The sequence below is a fragment of the Elephas maximus genome, chromosome 4 (genome assembly GCF_024166365.1).
Source record: "Elephas maximus indicus isolate mEleMax1 chromosome 4, mEleMax1 primary haplotype, whole genome shotgun sequence".
Classification (NCBI taxonomy): domain Eukaryota; kingdom Metazoa; phylum Chordata; class Mammalia; order Proboscidea; family Elephantidae; genus Elephas; species Elephas maximus.
Window position 1 is genome coordinate 167,334,552 of NC_064822.1, and position 18,566 is coordinate 167,353,117.

General features: G+C 37.5%; 1 protein-coding gene across 1 annotated transcript in view; it reads left to right on the forward strand.

The window, feature by feature from the left end:
- ANO4 (anoctamin 4) overlaps nucleotides 1-18,566 on the forward strand; it is a 453,262-nt gene that overhangs the window by 414,363 nt on the left and 20,333 nt on the right. The window contains exons 23-24 of the mRNA XM_049884167.1: nucleotides 15,630-15,782; nucleotides 17,445-17,592. Coding sequence (XP_049740124.1) covers nucleotides 15,630-15,782; nucleotides 17,445-17,592 — 301 coding nt within the window. The remainder of the gene's footprint in view (nucleotides 1-15,629; nucleotides 15,783-17,444; nucleotides 17,593-18,566) is intronic.

Consider the following 18,566-nt stretch of genomic DNA (forward strand, 5'->3'; position numbering starts at 1 on the left):
CTTTTGATATCCATTTTGGTCTTTTCTTTCTTTCCGGTCTTTTTAATGACTTCTTGCTTTCTTCATGTATGATGTCCTTGATGTCATTCCACAACTTGTCTGGTCTTTGGTCATTCGTGTTTAATGTGTCAATGCTATTATTGAGATGGTCTCTAAATTCAGGTAGGATATATTCAAGGTTGTACTTTGGCTCTCATGGATTTGTTTTAATTTTCTTCAGCTTCAGCTTGAACTTGCATACGAGCCATTGATTGTTCCACAGTCAGCCCCTGGCCTGTTCTGACTGAAGCTATTGAGCTTTTCCATCATCTCTTTCCACAGATGTAGTCAATTTGATTCCTGTGTATTCCATCTGGCGAGGTCTGTGTGTATGGTCACTGTTTATGTTGTTTAAAAAGGGTATTTGCAATGAATTCCTTCAGTGCAGAATTCTCCCATGTGACCTCTGATGTTATTTGTTTCACCAAGGCCATATTTTCCAACTACTGTACCTTCTTCTTTGTTTCCAGCTTTCGAGTTCCAATCACCAGTAATTATCAATGCATCCTGATTGCATGTTCCACCACTCTCAGACTGCAGAAGTTGGTAAAAATCTTCAATTTCCTCATCTTTGGTATTAGTGGTTGGTGTGTAAATTTGAATAATATTCATATTAACGGGTCTTCCTTATAGGCGTGTGGATATTATCACTGACAGCGATGTACTTAAGGATAGATCTTGAAATGTTCTTTTTGATAATGAATGCAATGCCATTCCTCTTAGGTTTGTCATTCCCAGCATAGTGTAACCTATGATTGTCTGATTCAAAATGGCTAATACCAGTCCGTTTCAGCTCACTAATGCATACGATATCAATGTTTATGCATTCTATTTCATTTTTGATGACTTCCAGTTTTCTTAGATTCATACTTCACACATTCCATGTTGCTGTTATTAATGGATGTTTGCAGCTGTTTCTTGTCATTTTGAGTCGTGGCACATCAGCAAATGAAGGTCTGGAAAGCTTGACTCCATCCACATCATTAAGGTCCACTCTACTTTGAAAAGGCAGCTCTTCTCCACTCGTATTTTGAGTGTCTTCCACCCTGAGGGTCTCATCTTCCGGCAGTATATTAGGCAATGTTCCACTGCTATTCATAAGGTTTTCACTGGCTAATTTTTTCAGATGTAGACTGCTAGGTCCTTCTTCATAGCCTGTCTTAGTCTGGAAGTTCAGGGGAAACCTGTCCACCCTGGGTGACCGTGCTGGTGTTTGAAATACTGGTGGCATAGCTTCCAGCATCACAGCAACATGCAAGCCATCAGAGTACGACAGAGTGACACACGTGAGGTTGTTCTTTATAGTTGGTGCTTTTTGGGCCCTGTTTAAGACATCTTTGCCTAAGGCCGTGAAAATATTCTCTTATATTTTCTTTTAGGGACTTTGTTTTATTGCCCCTCACATTTAGATCAACAAACTACCTGGAATTCATATATGGTATGAGATGAAGGCCAATTTTCTTTTTTTAATATGTATATTCAAGTGACCTGTATCACCATTAACTAAAAGGATCATACTGTCCCCACCACTCTGCAATGTCACCCTTATCTCATATGAACATAGAAATACATATGGAATTTTTCTGTTTTCTGTCCTTGTACTTTTTCCTCATTTTCCTTGTACTTTTTCCTCATTTTCTTAATTACCATAGCTTTATATTGATATTCAGTACAAAAATCTTCCAACATCATTCTTCTTCAAGATTGTCTTAGCTTTTCTTGGCTCTTTGCATTTTTATATAAATTTTTAGGATCAGTTTGTTAATTTTCAGTTTGTTTAGATTGTGTTAAACCTATTGATTTATTATTGGAAAGAACAGACAAATTTACTGAGTCTTCCAACCCATGACCACGTATATATTTATTTATTTAGGTGTTCTTTAATTTCTGTCATTAATATTTTGTGTGTTCCGTTTAGAAGTTTTGCGTTTATTTTACTAAATTTGTTTTTATGTGTTGATATATTCTGGTGCTATTGTAATTTTTAAATTTTCTTTTGTATTGTATTTTTTTGCTGGTATATAAAAATTCAACTGAAATTCTAATAGTTTATGTAGATTTTACTCAATTTCTATAGTTTTATCGTAAGTGTTGATATCTGATAGTGTAATTCCTCCAATTTTGTTCTTCAAAACAGGTCCCATGTAAGTTTTTAATCAGATTGCCAGTTTCTACAGAAGTCTCACTGAGATATTAGTTGGGATTGAATTGAACCTCTAGATCAATATGGGGAGAATTGACATGTTTTATTGAAACTTTCAACCTATGAACATGGTATATGCCTACATTTAGTTACGTCTTTTTAAAATTTTCTCAGCAGTGTTCTGGAGAGTTTAGTGTAGAGGTCTTATACAACTTTGTTTAGGCTTATTCCTAGGCATTTTATGTATTTCAGTGCTATTGTAAATGATGTTGTTTTTATAATTTTATCTTCTAATGTTTTGTTGCTAGTGTATAGACATAAAATTGATTTTGTTTGTTGGCTTCATATCACATAAACTTGCTAAAGTCTTGTCATTTATAATTATAGGGTTTTTTTTACATTTTCTATATACATAAGCATGTCATCTTCAAATACAGACATACCTTGTTTTATTGCACTTTGCTTTATTGTACTTCACAGATACTGTGTTTTCTACAATTTGAAGGTTTTGGCAACTCTGTATCGGGCAAGTCTGTTGGCACAATTTTTCCAAAAGCATGTGCTCACTTCATGTCTCTGTGTCTCATTTTGGTAATTCTCACATTATTTCCAACTTTTTCATTATTATCATATCTGTTATGGTGATTGTGATCAGTGGTCTTTGATGTTACTATTGTAATTGTTTTGGGGTGCCACAAACCACACCCATGTACAATGGCAAACTTAATTGATAAGTTTTGTATATGTTCTGACTGCACCACCAACTGGCCTTCCCCCCTTCTCTCTCCCTGTCTGCGGGCCTCCCTATTCTCTGAGACACGACAATATTGAAATTAGACCAATTAATAACTATTCAATGGCCTGTAAGTATTCAGGTGAAAGGAAGAGTTGCACATCTCTCACTTTAAATCAAAAGCTAGAAATGATTGAAGTTAGTCACAAAGGCATGTCAAAAGCCAAGATAGGCCAAAACCTAGGCCTCTTGTGTCAAACAGCCACGTTGTGAATGCAAAGGAAAAGTTCTTGAAGGAAATTAAAAATATTACTCCCGTTGTCTTGGTCATCTAGTGCTGCTATAACAGAAATACCACAAGTAGATGCCTTTAACCAAGGGAAATTTATTTTCTCACAGTCTAGTAGGCTAGAAGTCAAATTCAGGGTGTCAGCTCCAGGGGAAGGCTTTCTCTCTCTTTTGGCTCTGGAGGAAGGCCCTTCTCATCAATCTTCCCCTGTACTAGGAGTTTCTCCATGTAGGAATCTGGGTCCAAAAGGCACACTCTGCTCCCAGCACTGCTTTCTTGGTGGTATGAGGTCCTCAACTCTCTGCTTGCTTCCCTTTCCTTTTATCTCTTGTAAGATAAAAGGAATATGGATCTCTTCCAGTCAGTTGGAAACCCTGGTGGTGTAGTGGTTAAGTGCTACGGCTGCTAATCAAAGGATCCGCAGTTCCAGTCCACCAGGTGCTCCTTGGAAACTCTATGGGGCAGTTCTACTCTGTCCTGTAGGATCGCTATGAGTCGGAATCGACTTGATGGCACTGGGTTTGTTTGTTTTTTTTTTTTTTGGTTTTCCAGTCAGTTGGCCAGGAAGCTGTCTTCCATATTTCTTGGCATAGATGAGTGAGCACCTCCAGCGCTGGATCTGTTTGTTGAAACATCTCAATTGATATTCCATCAATTCCTGGAGCCTTGTTTTTTGCCAGTCCTTCAGAGCAGCTTGGACTTCTTCCTTCAGTACCATCAGTTCCTGATCATATGCCACCTCTTGAAATGTTTAAATATCGACTTATTCTTTTTGGTATAATGACTCTGTGTATTCCTTCCATCTTCTTTTGATGCTTCCTGCATTGTTTAATATTTTCTCCTTGGAATCCTTCTCTATTGCAACTTGAGGCTTGAATTTTTTCTTCAGTTCTTTCAGCTTTAGAAATGCCAAGCACGTTCTTCCCTTTTGGTTTTCCATCTCCAGCTCTTTGCACATGTCATTATAATACTTTGTCTTCTCGAAAAGCCCTTTGAAATCTTCTGTTCAGTTCTTTTACTTCATCAATTCTTCCTTTTGCTTTAGCTGCTCGATGCTCAAGAGCAAGTTTCAAAGTCTTCTCTGACATCCATCTTGGTCTTTTCTTTCTTTCCTGTCTTTTCAGTGACCTCTTGCTTTCTTCATGGATGATATCCTTGATGGCATTCCACAACTTGTCTGGTCTTCAGTCACTAGTGTTCAGTGTGTCAAACCTGTTCTTCAGATGCTGTCTAAATTCAGGTGGGATATAATCAAGGTCATATTTTGGCTCTCATGGACTTGCTCTGATTTTCTGCAGTTTCAGCTTGAACTTGCATATGAGCAATTGATGGTCTGTCCCACAGCTGGCCCCTGGCCTTGTTCTGACAGATGATATTGAGCTTTTCCATCGTCTCTTTCCACAGATGTAGTCAATTTGATTTCTGTGTGTTCCATCTGGCGAGGTCCATGTGTATAGTCACCGTTTATGTTGGTGAAAGAAGGTATTTGCAATGAAGAAGTTGTTGGTCTTGCAAAATTTTATCATTTGGTCTCCGGCATTTTTTCTATCACCAAGGCCATATTTTCCAACTACTGATCCTTCTTCTTTATTTCCTACTTTCACATTCCAATCATCAGTAATTATCAATCCATTTTGATTGCATGTTTGGTCAACTTCAGACTGCAGCAGCTGATAAAAATCTTCTATTTCTTCATCTTTGGCCCTAGTGGTTGGTGCGTAAATTTGAATAATAGTCGTATTAACTGGTCTTCCTTGTAGGCATATGGATATCATCCTATCACCGACAGCATTGTACTTCAGCATAGATCTTGAAACGCTCTTTTTGACGATGAATGCAACACGATTCCTCTTCGAGTTGTCATTCCAGCATAGTAGACTATATGATTGTCTGATTCAAAATGGCCAATGCCAGTCCATTTCAGCTCACTAATGCCTAGGATATCAATGTTTATGCGTTCCATTTCATTTTCGACAACTTCCAATTTTCCTAGATTCATACATCATACATTCCAGGTTCTGATTATTAATGGATGTTTGCAGCTGTTTCTTCTCATTTTGAGTCGTGATCCAACTGAATGTGGAAATTATAGAACAATATCATTAATATCACACACAAGCAAAATTTTGCTGAAGATCATTCAAAAATGGCTGCAGCAGTATATCGACAGGGAACTGCCAGAAATTCAGGCCGGTTTCAGAAGAGGATATGGAACCAGGGATATCATTGCTGATGTCAGATGGATCCTGGCTCAAAGCAGAGAATACCAGAAGGATATTTACCTGTGTTTTATTGACTATGCAAAGGCATTCGACTGTGTGGATCATAACAAACTATGGATAACACTGCGAAGAATGGGAACTCCAGAACACTTAATTGTGCTCATGAGGAACCTTTACACAGATCAAGAGGCAGTTGTTCGGACAGAACAAGAGGGTACTGATTGGTTTAAAGTCAGGAAAGGTGTGCGTCAGGGTTGTATTCTTTCACCATACCTATTTTGTTTTTTTAATTTAATCTGTATGCTGAACAAATAATCCAAGAAGCTGGGCTATATGAAGAACAGGGCATCAGGATTGGAGTAAGACTTGTTAACAACCTGCGTTATGCAGATGACACAACCTTGCTTGCTGAAAATGAAGAGGACTTGAAGCACTTACTAATGAAGATCAAAGACCACAGCCTTCAGTATGGATTACACCTCAATATAATGAAAACAAAAATCCTCACAACTGGACCAATGAGCACCATCATGATAAATGGAGAAAAGATTGAAGTTGTCAAGGATTTCATTTTACTTGGATCCACAATCAACACCCATGGAAGGAGCAGTCAAGAAATCAAAAGATGCATTGCATTGGGCAAATCTGCTGCAAAGGACCTCTTCAAAGTGTTGAAGAGCAAAGATGCCACCCTGAAGACTAAGGTGCACCTGACCCAAGCCATGGTATTTTCAATCACATCACATGCATGTGAAAGCTGGACAATGAATAAGGAAGACTGAAGAAGAGTTGACGCCTTTGAATTGTGGTGTTGACAAAGAATATTGAATATACCATGGACTGCCAAAAGAACGAGCAAATCTGTCTGGGAGAAGTGCGGGCAGAATGCTCCTTAGAGGCAAGGATGGCGAAACTGCGTCTTACGTACTTTGGACATGTTGTCAGGAGGGATGAGTCTCTGGAGAAGGACATCATGCCTGGTAGAGTACAGGGTCAGCGGAAAAGAGGAAGACCCTCAACAAGGTGGATTGACACAGTGGCTGCAACAATGAGCTCAAGCATAACACCGATTGTGAGGATGGTGCAGGACCGGGCAATGTTTCATTCTGTTGTGCATAGGGTCGCTATGAGTCAGAACCGACTCAACAGCACCTAACAACAACAAGAAGATAAAAGGTGGTGCAGGCCACATCCCAGAAAAACTCCCTTTACATTGAGTCAGGGATGTGACCTTAGTAAGTGTGTTAAGTCGCACCCTAATCCTCTTTAACCACAGACAGAGTATGATTTATACCATATAGGAAAATGGCAAAATGGAGGACATCCACACAATACTGGGAATCATGGCCTAGCCAAGTTGACACATATTTTGGGGGGACACAATTTAATCCATGACGCCAGTGAACACACGAATAATAAGAAAGAAAAACAGCCATATTGCTGATGTGGAGAAAGTTTTAGTGGTCTGGATAGAAGATCAAATCAGCCACAACAATCTCTTAATCGAAAGGCTAACCCAGAGCAAGGCCTGAACTCTCTTCAATTCTTTGAGGGGTGGGAGAGGTGAGGAAGCTGCAGAAGAAAGTTTAAAGCTAGCAGAGGTTAGTTCATGAGGTTTAAGGAAAGAAACTACCTATATTACATAAAAATGCAAGGCAAAGCAACAATGCTGATGTAGAAGCTGCAGCAAGTTTTCCAGAAGATCTAGGTAATTGATGAAGGTGGCTACGCTAAACAACAGATGTCGAATGTAGACGAAACAGCCTTATATTGGAAGAAGATGTCATGTACGATTGTCATAGCTAGAGAGGAGAAGTCAATGCCTGGCCTCAAATCTTCAAAGGACATGCTAACTCTCATGTTAAGGAGGGGCTAATGCAGCCAGTGACTTTAAGTTGAAGCCAGTGCTCATTTACCACTCAGAACATCCTAGGACCCTTAAGAATTATGCTAAATCTACTCTGCCTGTGCTCTATAAATGGAACAACAAAGCCTAGATGATAACACACCTGTTTATAACATGGCTTACTAAATATTTTAAGCCCATTGTTGAGACCTGTTGCTCAGAGAAAAAGATTCCTTTCAAAATATTACTGTTCATTGACAATGGGCCTGGCCACCCAAGAGCTCTGATGGAGATGCACAAGGAAAGTAATGTTGTTTTCATGTCTGCTAACACAACATCCATTCTGCAGCCCATGGATCAAGGAGGAATTTTGACTTTCAAGTCATCATTTAAGAAATACATTTCATAAGGGTATAGCTGCCATAGGTAGTGATTCCTCTGATGGATCTGGGCAAAGTAAATTGAAAACCTGGAAAGGATTCATCATTCTTGATGCCATTAAGAACATTGATGATTGATTCATGGGAAGAGGTAAAAATACCAACATTAACAGGAGTTTGGATGAAGTTGATTCCAACCCTTATGGATGATATTGAAGGGTTTAAGACTTCTGTGGAGGAGATAACTGCACATGTGGTGGAAATAGCAAGAGAACTAGAATTAGAAGTGGAGCCTGAAGATGTGACTGAATTACTGCATTCTTGTGATAAAACTTTAACGGATGAGGAGTTGCTTCTTCTGGATGAGCAAAGAAAGCAATTTCTTGAAATGAAATCTACTCCAACATAATCAATTCTATTCAATATTATACGGAAGGTCTTAGTGCAATTAGGCAAAAACAATAAAAAGATATAATTATTGGAAAGGAAAACGTAAAGCTAGCATTACAGGTATACCTCCGAGATTTGGCAGATTTGGTTCCAGACCACTGCAATAAAGCAAATATTGCAATAAAGCGAGTCACACACATTTTTTTGTTTCCCTGTGCATATAAAAGTTATATTTATACTCTACTGTAGTCTATTAAGTATGCTATAGCATTATGTCTAAAAAAATGTACATACCTTAATTTAAAAAATACTTTATTGCTAAAAAATGCTGTCATCTGAGCCTTTAGCAAGTCATAGTCTTTTTGCTGGTGGAGGGTCTTCCCTGGATGTTGATGGCTGCTGACTGATCAGGGTGGTGGTTGCTGAAGGCTGGGATGGCTGTGGCAAGTAAGACTATTTGAAGTTTGCTGCACCAATTGACTTTTCCTTTCACAAAAGATTTCTCTGTAGCATGCAATGCTGTTTTACAGCATTTTATCCAGAGTAGAATTTTTCAAAATGGGATTCAGTTCTCTCAAACCCTGCCATTGCTTTATCAGCTAAGTTTATGTAATATTCTAAATCCTTTGTCGTCACAGCATCTTCACCAGGAGTAGATTCCATTTCAGGAAACCCCATTGGGTAGTTCTACTCTGTCCTATAGGGTTGCTATGACTTGGAATCAACTCAAGGGTTTAGGGAAAAGGACTATTCAGATTTTCTACTTTTTTTTTTGTTGTGTTTTTTCAAAGAACCTGTTCATCTAAATTTTCAAATTTTGTGGCATAAAATTGTCTGTAATAGCCTCTCATTAATTTGTATATTAAGGTCTATAGTGATAGCTCTTTTTTTATTTCTAATTTAATATTTTATGTTTTCTCTTTTTTCTTTATTATTCTTGCTAGGAGTTTACTAATCTTTTTAAAAACCAACTTTGGACCTTATTGATTAGTCTCTATTATGCACTTGCTTTCTATTTTACCCGTGTCAGCTCTCATGCTTATTATTTCCTTCCTTGTACTTTCTTTGGGGTTAATTTGCTCTTCTTTCCCCAATATCCTAAGATGACGCTTAGATCACTGATTTTCAACTTGTCTTCTTTTTTAACATAGACATTTTAAAGAGCTGTAATTTTCTCTATGAACACTGCTTTAGTTGCATCCCACAAGTTTTGGTATGTTGTATTTTCATTATGGAAACCCTGGTACCGTAGTTAAGAGTTCGGCTGCTAACCAAAAGGTCAGCAGTTTGAATTCACCAGGCACTCCTTTGAAACCCTGTGAGGCAGTTCTACTCTGTCCTATAGGGTCACTATGAGTCAGAATCGACTTGACAGCAATGGGTTTTTTTAATGGGCTATTTTCATTATGAAGACATTTTTCAATTTCCATTGTAATGTATTCTTTCATCCATGTGCTATTAGGAATGTGTTGCTAAATATCAAAACATTTAGGAATTTTCTAGTTATTGCTCTGTCACTGATTTCTAATTTAATTCCACTGCAGTGAAAGAATATTCTCTGTTATTTCAGTCCTTTGGTATTTGTTGAGATTTTCTTTATGATTCTGCACATTGCCTATTTTGTTTGTTTACACGTTACCTATTTTGATAAATGTTTTAAGTGTGTTCTGCAGTTGTTGGGCAAAACGTTCCATATACGTCAGGTAAGTTTTGCTAATTATGTTCTTCAAATCTTCTATGTTCCTATTAAATTTTTTTCTATTTTATCTACTAGTTACTGAGAATGGTGTATTAAAGTCTCCAACTATGATTGTGTATTTCTTTTAATCTCCTTTTTGTTCTGTCAACTTTTGCTTTATATATTTAAAAGCTGTATTATTACATGCATACGTTTTAGGATTATTCTAGCTTACTGTGAACTGATCCTTTTATCATTGTGGGCTATTTACAATACACGTAAAGTTATTCTTTATCTCTAATAATAAAATATTTTGAAGATGTAATGTATAGATGGCTAAAGCTTTCACCTTAAAACCTTCCAAAGGACAGAACTAAGTTTCTTATAGTCCTTCAAGTCTAAGAAGATAGAGATGCACCAGGTTCTCAATCAAAGCCCAGGAAGGTGATAGCCAAGGAACAACACATCAGAGGTGGACTAACTTTACAAAAACTGCAACCCAGCACCATCCTATTTTAATCCCTGATAAGTTTGATGTGATCATCTCTTCCCCTATCTGCCTTTCAGCAGAATGAGGGAACCTTTTCTAGTAGAAAGCAGAACATCATTGAGAGCAGATATCAACAGACTTTTTCTTAGAAAAAACCAAAAAACCAAACTCACTGCCATCGAGTCTATTCCAACTCTTAGCGACCCTATACGACAGAGTAGAACTGCCCCCATAGAGTTTCCAAGGAGTGCCTGGTGGATTCGAACTGCCAAGCTCTTGGTTAGCAGGCGTAGCACTTAACCACTATACCACCAGGGTTTCCTTTTCTTAAAGGACTAGATATTAAATAATTTAGGCTTTGTGGGCAAAGAGGCAAAATTAGGGCTGTTATGTAGGTACTTATATAACCATTTAAACTGTAAAAACAATTTTTGGCTCACGAGCTATAAAAAAAACTGGTGTCTGGCCAGGTTTGGTCTGCAGGCTGTTGTTTGCTGGTCCTTGATCTACAGCCTCTACATGTCTAGCGTGCAATAAAAAATTACTAAGCATGCAGAGAGGCAGGAAAATGTGACTAATAATCAGGAATAAAAAGGAGACCCACAGATGATCCAGATATTGGAGTTAGCACACAAGGACTTTCAAATAACTGTGATTAACATGTTAAAATAGAATAAAATATCAACAAAATGATTGAAAGTGGATAATTTCAAAAGAGGGCTAAAATCTGTAAATGTTATTTCTAGAATTGCAAGATACAACATCTGAAGTTAAGAACTCACTTGATGTGTTTAATAGAAAGTTAATACAGTGGAAGACAGGACTGGTGAACTTGAAGACAAGTCAATAAAAAAATCTAAACTGAAGCACAGAGACAGAAAAGAATAGAAAAGAAAAATTTGGGAAACAGTGAAATGGTCTAAAATACATGTAATAGGAGTCCCAGAAGGAGAGTAGAGAGAATGAGAAATAAAAGCAATATTTGGAAAAATGATGTCTGAGAATGGATAAATAAAAATGAGGTATATTCATGTATTAGAATATAAGGCAGTTCAAAAAAATAAACCCATTGCCATCAAGTCAGTTCTGACTCATAGCAACCCTATAGGAAAGTGTAGAACTGCCCCATAAGGTTTACAAGGAGCAAGCAGCTTGTGGATTCAAACTGCCAGCAGCCAAGCTCTTAACCACTGTGCCACCAGGGCTTCAGTTACTACCCCAGTAAATATCAGGTTGAGAAGATCTCAGAAACATCATGTGAAATGAAAAGGACAAAAAGATGTAGAGAAAGACACCCTTTACCTAAACTTTAAAGACACAAAAAATTGTTTATGTGGTATATAGGATGTGTATAATTTATTGATCTATCTATATACATGTATACATTTATAAAAATATAAATAAATGAACAGAAAGGATACATGCCAAATTCATGTCAGTGGTTGCTTCTGTCTGTGAAGGGAGAGGAGACCAGTCAAGAGAAGAATAAAAAGTTCAGTTTTATCTGTATATTTCATTTTTTTAAAGGTATAAAGTAGGTGTGACAAAATGTTACCCAAAGTTAATATTAAATGGTAGGTACATGGAAATTTGTTAGATAATGTACTTTGATTTTTCTATACATAATTTTTTTTTCAAAAGAATTAAAAAAAAAAAAAAAACTCAACTACCTCTGGGCCACATCAGGTCTCTTCCCTGAGCCCCACTCAGCAGCCAGCAGCTAATGGACCTTATAGTCTTTTCAAGACCAGTATCCATAGGCCACATCTGTGTTGTGTGAAAATAATTGTTGGATTTGATTAAATGATCATAATATTTATTTAGTTAACTAAATTTGTTAAACCCAAAGAAAAGTGTCAGATTAACAAAAACTACCAATGAACTAAACCAGTTTTCTTTTTGCTTTAAACTTGTAGTTACTTTCATTATAAACTCAATCTTAGAGAACTGCTCTTTAGTGAGTCATTTTTTTCTATCTGCAACATCCAGTACTCTTAGTGATTATAAGAATTATCTCTGCCAATTTTATTTCCACTTGATAGGTTTCTTTGGTTCCCTGACCTTTAATTACGTGTAAGTCACTGAACAAGCATAATTTGGTACAAAATTTTTTTTTTTAAGCATTATTTAGTACTTCCCATGCACAAAACCATTGTAGTGAGTATGTAGGAAATAAAACAAAAAGAAGTCACCATTTCTGCCTTCATGAAGCCCAGAGCAATAGAGAGCCAGCTAACATCAAGACAAAATAAAATAACTTCTATGGTGGAGGTGTAAGCAGATTTGTGGGAGCTACAGAAGAAAGAATAATCAAACCAAACCCATGACCATTGAGTCTATTCCAACTCATAGCAACCCTATAGGACAGAGTAGAACTGCCTCCATAAGGTTTCCAAGGAGCTTCTCTTGGATTCGAACTGTCTATCTTTGATTAGCAGCTGACCTCTTAACCACTGAGCCATCAGTGCTCCAGAAAAAAGAATAGTTAATTATAATGAAGGAAGGCCCCAGAAGATGGCATATTTGAGCTTACTCTTGAAGGAAGAATAGCATTTCACCAGAGAATAGCATTAACAAAAACGCTAACAACATGATGTATCCCTATAAAATCAGAAGTCTCGGGTGCCTGGGGGAGGGTTATATGGGAGTCCTGTTTAGGGTAGGGGGCATGTTTGGACATGAAGCTTGGAAGTTTGCTTGGAGCCAATTTATTGAGATCCTTGAATGATAATGGTAAAAATTTGGGATTTATTCTATGGGCAGTGAGAACCTAGTGAAGAGTTTTAAGTAGCAAAGTGACAAGTAATGGGCTTTCACCAATATTTTAGGCACACTGCCAGCAGTGCAATTAGGGGAATGGGGTGAAAGTTTGAGGCAGAGAAAATAGATAGGAAAATCAGAGCCCGAACTTGAGTAGAGACAGTGGAAATAAGGGAGAGACAAGAGACACATTTCTGAAGTGTAATTGTTGGGACTTAGAGGCTAATGGTCTGAAGGCTGAGCTGAGACCTGGCTTTTGTCTGAGAGGACTCTGGGGAGGGGGGGGGTGGGGGGACATGGAAAGAGGAACAAGCTTAAGGATAAGATTGAGAGATTGGATTGGAGAGTGTTGTTTCTGTAGCATAGTAGCAGACAACTGAAAATTCTTTTAGGAGAGTGTTAAAGATATATGCTGTTTTTTGTTTGTTTAAGGAGCCCTGGTGGTGCAGTGGTTAAAGCAATCAATTGCTAACTGAAAAGTTGGCTTTTCGAAACCATCAGTGGCTTGCAGGAGAAAGACGTGGCAGTCTTCTTCCCTTACAGTCTCAGAAACCCTATGGGATCATATTTTTTATGTAAATAACACCTGCCTTCTATGTTTGTTTGCTAACAGTGCCCGCCCTCCCTACCCTCCATGAGATATTCTCCTAAGTGCCACTATGCCAATTTTTTTTTTTTACATAATGCTGTAAAAAATTTTTTGTAAAAAAATTAACAGCGTGTTTACAAAACTACTTCACAGGGGGAGGGCATAATTGGCAAATGTAGGTGTATGTTATTTGCATAAAAATATGGTAGTTGGGCATTCTCATCAGAGAGATAATAATGAAAATATGGGCTTTGCTACCCAGCAAAGGCACTGAGTATGAATATGACCAAAGGTAAGGGACACCTGGAGATGGCAGTGTCACAGAGCCGTTTAGATAGACTCTGCCGGATTCACACTGCTCAGGTTGGAATTGCTTCTTCTATGCCTTGGGAAAGTCACTTGACCTCTTTGTGCTTGTGTTTCCTCACCTATAAAATGAAGGTGATAATAAGGCCTACCTCATAGGATTATTGTGAGTGTATGTGTTAATTAATTAGTTAATATATGTGAGGTAACTAGAATAGTGCCTGGTACATAGAAAATGGTATGTAAATGTTAGAAGTTGTTTTGGTAACATTACTTTCTAAAACAAATATTAAAAAGTAAAAGCAGTAAAAAAAAAATATGTAGTCATTTATTCAACCAGATACTTTTTTTGGAGCCCATGATGCCCCACAAATTTTTTTTTTTCAACTGTGCTATCAGGTTATTTTGCATCAGGGATAGTGTCGTGGTTTTTGTTTTGTTTAACTTTTTATTTTGAAATAAATTTTCTTCTTTCAGAAAAATTACAAAAATATTACAGAGAGTTCCCTTGTACCCTTCACCTTGGTTCCCCTAGTGTTAACATCTTACGTACTTGTCAAAACCAGAAAATTAACATTAGTACAATTTACTATCTACAGACCTTATTTGAATTTTGCAGGTTTTCCTACTAATATCTTTTTTCTGGTCCATGACTTGTCCAGATCCAACGTTACATTTAGCTGCCATGTCTCCTTAGCTTCCTCCAATCTATGCCAGTTCCTTAGGCTTTTTTGTTTCTTTTGTTTTTCATGATCTTGACATTTTCGTAGAATGCTGGTAATTAGTTGTGTAGAAGGTCCTCCCATTTGGGCTTGGCTGATGTCTGCTCATGATTAGATTGAGGTTATGCAGTTTGGGCAGGAATGCCACAGAAGTGAGGTGGTGCCTCCTCAGCACATCACATCAGTGGTACTTGATGTCAGTATGTCTTGTTACTGGTGATATTAACTTTGATCGTTTGGTTAAGGTGTTGTTTGCCAAGTTTCTCCGCCATAAAGTTAGTATTTTTCCCTTTGTAATTATTAAGTATCATGTAGGGAGATACTTTGACAATATGCAAATATCCTCTTTTTCATCATACTTTCCCCACTAATGTTAGCTTTTTTTTTTTTTTTTTTTGTGATTCTTGCCTGCAATAATTGTTAATGTGGTATTCACTAATGGTGATTTTCTATTTTCATTATTCCTTCTACATTTATTAACTAGAATTCTGCTGTAAGGAAAAGCTGTCCCTTTCCTCCCCCTGTTTATTTATTTATTCAATTATTTATTCATATTAGTATAGACCTCACAGGTATTTATTTTATTCTTTGCATTATAATTCAGTACTATCATTATTTATTTTTTGCCCAAATTATTCCTGCTTTGACCATTGTGAGCTCCTTCAGGTTGGTCCTTTGTCCTTTTGACATGTCCCCATGTTTTTTTTTTTTTTAACACTTCCTTGCTTTCTGGTACCACAAGACATTCCAGGCTCCTCTTCTACTTTCCCTGCCATAGCCCTGGAATCAGCCATTTCTCCAAGGAGCCCTGGTTCCTTTTATTGAGGAATGGTATGTAGAAAACAATACCTGGGCTCCAGGTGTGCTTATTGCTTCTAGGATGTCATTGCTCCCAGGCCCAGGAGTGCTTCTTTTTCCAGTGTCCCCTGTGCTTCTGTACTGAGAAAAATATAGGCTAAGACAATGACATAATAGGTTATTATTCTTTTAAAAATAGTAATGAAAAACTAATACTATTCTCTTTCCTTTTTTTCTTCTCTAGTTCTTCAGTTTGGATTCACAACTATCTTCGTGGCAGCTTTTCCCCTAGCACCACTTCTGGCCTTACTGAATAACATAATTGAAATTCGACTTGATGCTTACAAATTTGTCACACAGTGGAGGCGACCTTTAGCTTCAAGGGCCAAAGATATAGGTAAGTTGGATTGGTAAGTTTTTTTTTTTAATATTTAACCACCTGGTAGATAAAATAGAAATGGCCACCAATTTTAGATTGTAACTTATGTTTTCCATGTAAGATGATTCAACTAATTCTTGCAAAAGAATAATTATGTTAGCTTTAAATAATATTAGACAAGAAGTAAAGCTGACTGTTTGGAAATTTATAATTTCCAGTGCTACAGAATTTGTGTTTAAATGCATTTCCAATTTTGTTATTTCTGTCTTAAGACTTCAGAGTCTAAAATTTTGATTTATTATCACTTGTTTCCTTTTTAAAGTAGACCTTCCATTTAGTTAACTTTGTTTTATGCTTCCCTGAATGTTTGCCTGGATCACATGAAACAATATCCAGTTTTTCCAGCCACAAAGATGGCCTTTATCTTTGACCAATGATGCTGAGTTGAATAAGGTGCAGTCCTTATTCAGTTATTTATTTCTGCATCCAAAGTTTAGCAGAGTGGGCACTCAGCCAGTGTGTGTGCAAGAGAATTGAATGTGGATGTTCTTGGCTCGTGGTGGTCTTTTAACCATCATATGAAACAAACGTAACTTTAATGAACACTTGCCCTGGGTTAGTGCATGAGGAGCTGGGCCCACAAAGATGAATGGAACCCTATGCATACCGTTAAGGAGCTTCCAGTCTGGTGGCATGCTTAACATTGTTTGTATCCATCTTATCAGATGGTGTTTTAGTGCCTTATCATTGACCAGAATTCCTTCGCTTACATCTAATCCTAAATGAATTAAGTAGTGAACATTGGCATTTCCACAGAAATGCTCAATGGCAGAGTGTTTGGAAGCACAGATTCTTACCCCTGATTGCAAATACCAGTACAAGTAATCCCTACCCTATGACATATTCAAGTTATGATCAATCGCACTTATGACCATCTTTTTTTTTTTTTTTTGGACATCTTATCATTAGTAATATGTGCTACCTACAATGTTGCAACACATAAAACAACCATACAGACAACTCACTAATTTTCTGACTAGACGTGCCATCCCCATTCCCAGGGATAATCCAGATAATCCAGAACCTTCCACAAGTGGAGTTATTACAGCACCTAACTAGATGTCAGTGTCCTCCATTTTTTTATGGACATGAGTATTTTTTTATGTATGTGTATGCCTGGTGGTATAGTGGTTAAGCGTTCGGCTGCTAACCAAAAAGGTTGGCAGTTCAAATCCACCAGCCGCTCCTTGGAACCTTATGGGTCAGTTCTACTATGTCCTACAGGGTCACTATGAGTCCGGATCGAGTTGATGGCAACGTGTTTGGTTTTTCGTTTATGTATATATTAAAATATATTTGTAAATTTATAGAAATGTTTCCAACCCCCCAAAACAAATAAAGACTGGATTTATAAAAATACTGTTAATAGTATTTATCACAAAAAAAAATAGTGATAATAAAAGGCAACAATAATGAAAACTGAAAAAAAAATGAGACATTTGACTTATATCAGAACAGACTTAGAATTATGGGACTAGAACCCCATTGTAAGTTGGAGGCTACCTGTATTTGGGGAGATGAAAGGATCTATGGAGAACACTACTGAAAATTAGTTACTCCAATTGTTACTTACTACTGTTGTTATGTCTGGAACTAACATTACATTTTCTCTTTGAATAGGAATTTGGTATGGAATTCTTGAAGGCATTGGAATCCTCTCTGTTATTACAAACGCATTTGTCATAGCTATAACATCTGACTTTATCCCTCGCCTGGTGTATGCTTATAAGTATGGACCTTGTGCAGGCCAAGGAGAAGCCGGGCAAAAGTAAGTTTGCCATGAAACCATCATGAAACCTCCATCCCTTAGGCATCTGAGATGGTAGAAACTCAGCCAGAAGCCCTGGGATCTTGGGGACACAATCCCAGGATAGGAAGGTCTGTGATGAGAGAAATGGAATTATGATGTAGTAACACTGTCAGCCAAAGCTGACTTACTAAGGGAGCAGTGATCACACAAGCCAGACAGGTTTTAGGTGGGATCCAATGTGAGACCATTGATTAATCATTCTCCCTGACCCATGCCATCTGTGAATTTAGAAATGTGCGTTATGCTGATACATGGTACATGATACACTATATAGTTATATCATTTCCGAGTTTGTAAAAGACAGTTACCATCTGATTCTTCTTGTGTCATAATATGTAGACTATGAAAATTTTACATGGAAAATATACTACCATCTACTAGGTCCCAGAGACACTCAATAAATATTTGTGGAATATGTAAGTGAATGATTCTTTCATGGCTGTTGACCTGATCAGTGTCTACACTGGCGACTAAAGCTACCTGGGGGGCTCAATTCTATGGCATCACCTCAATGGCTCCTGATGTATCAGTACACTTCTGGAATAGATTAAGCCTGAATAAAGACAAAATTGTAATATGTCCCTAGCTTTCATTTCTGCACCTTTCTACACCCTGGAAAAAGACCAAGAAGTCTTAACATACTTTAATAGAAGAAAAATCCCTATTTGGCTAAAGCCAAAATAATCAAATTCTAATGGTGGGATTTAGATGTCTGATGGTCAGAGAGGGTGTGTTCTGGGATCATAGGGTCTCCTTGATGCCCCAGAAATCATCCCACAGGGAATGCTGCCTATTTATATGCTCAGTCCTGCCTCCTGGTTTACTAGACTGAGCCTTAACCTTTATAATCCAGCTAGCCCCAAAGAACAAAGTGCCACCAAATATGAGATACCATTCAAGTCTGCTGAATTCATATAGTATATATACCTGGC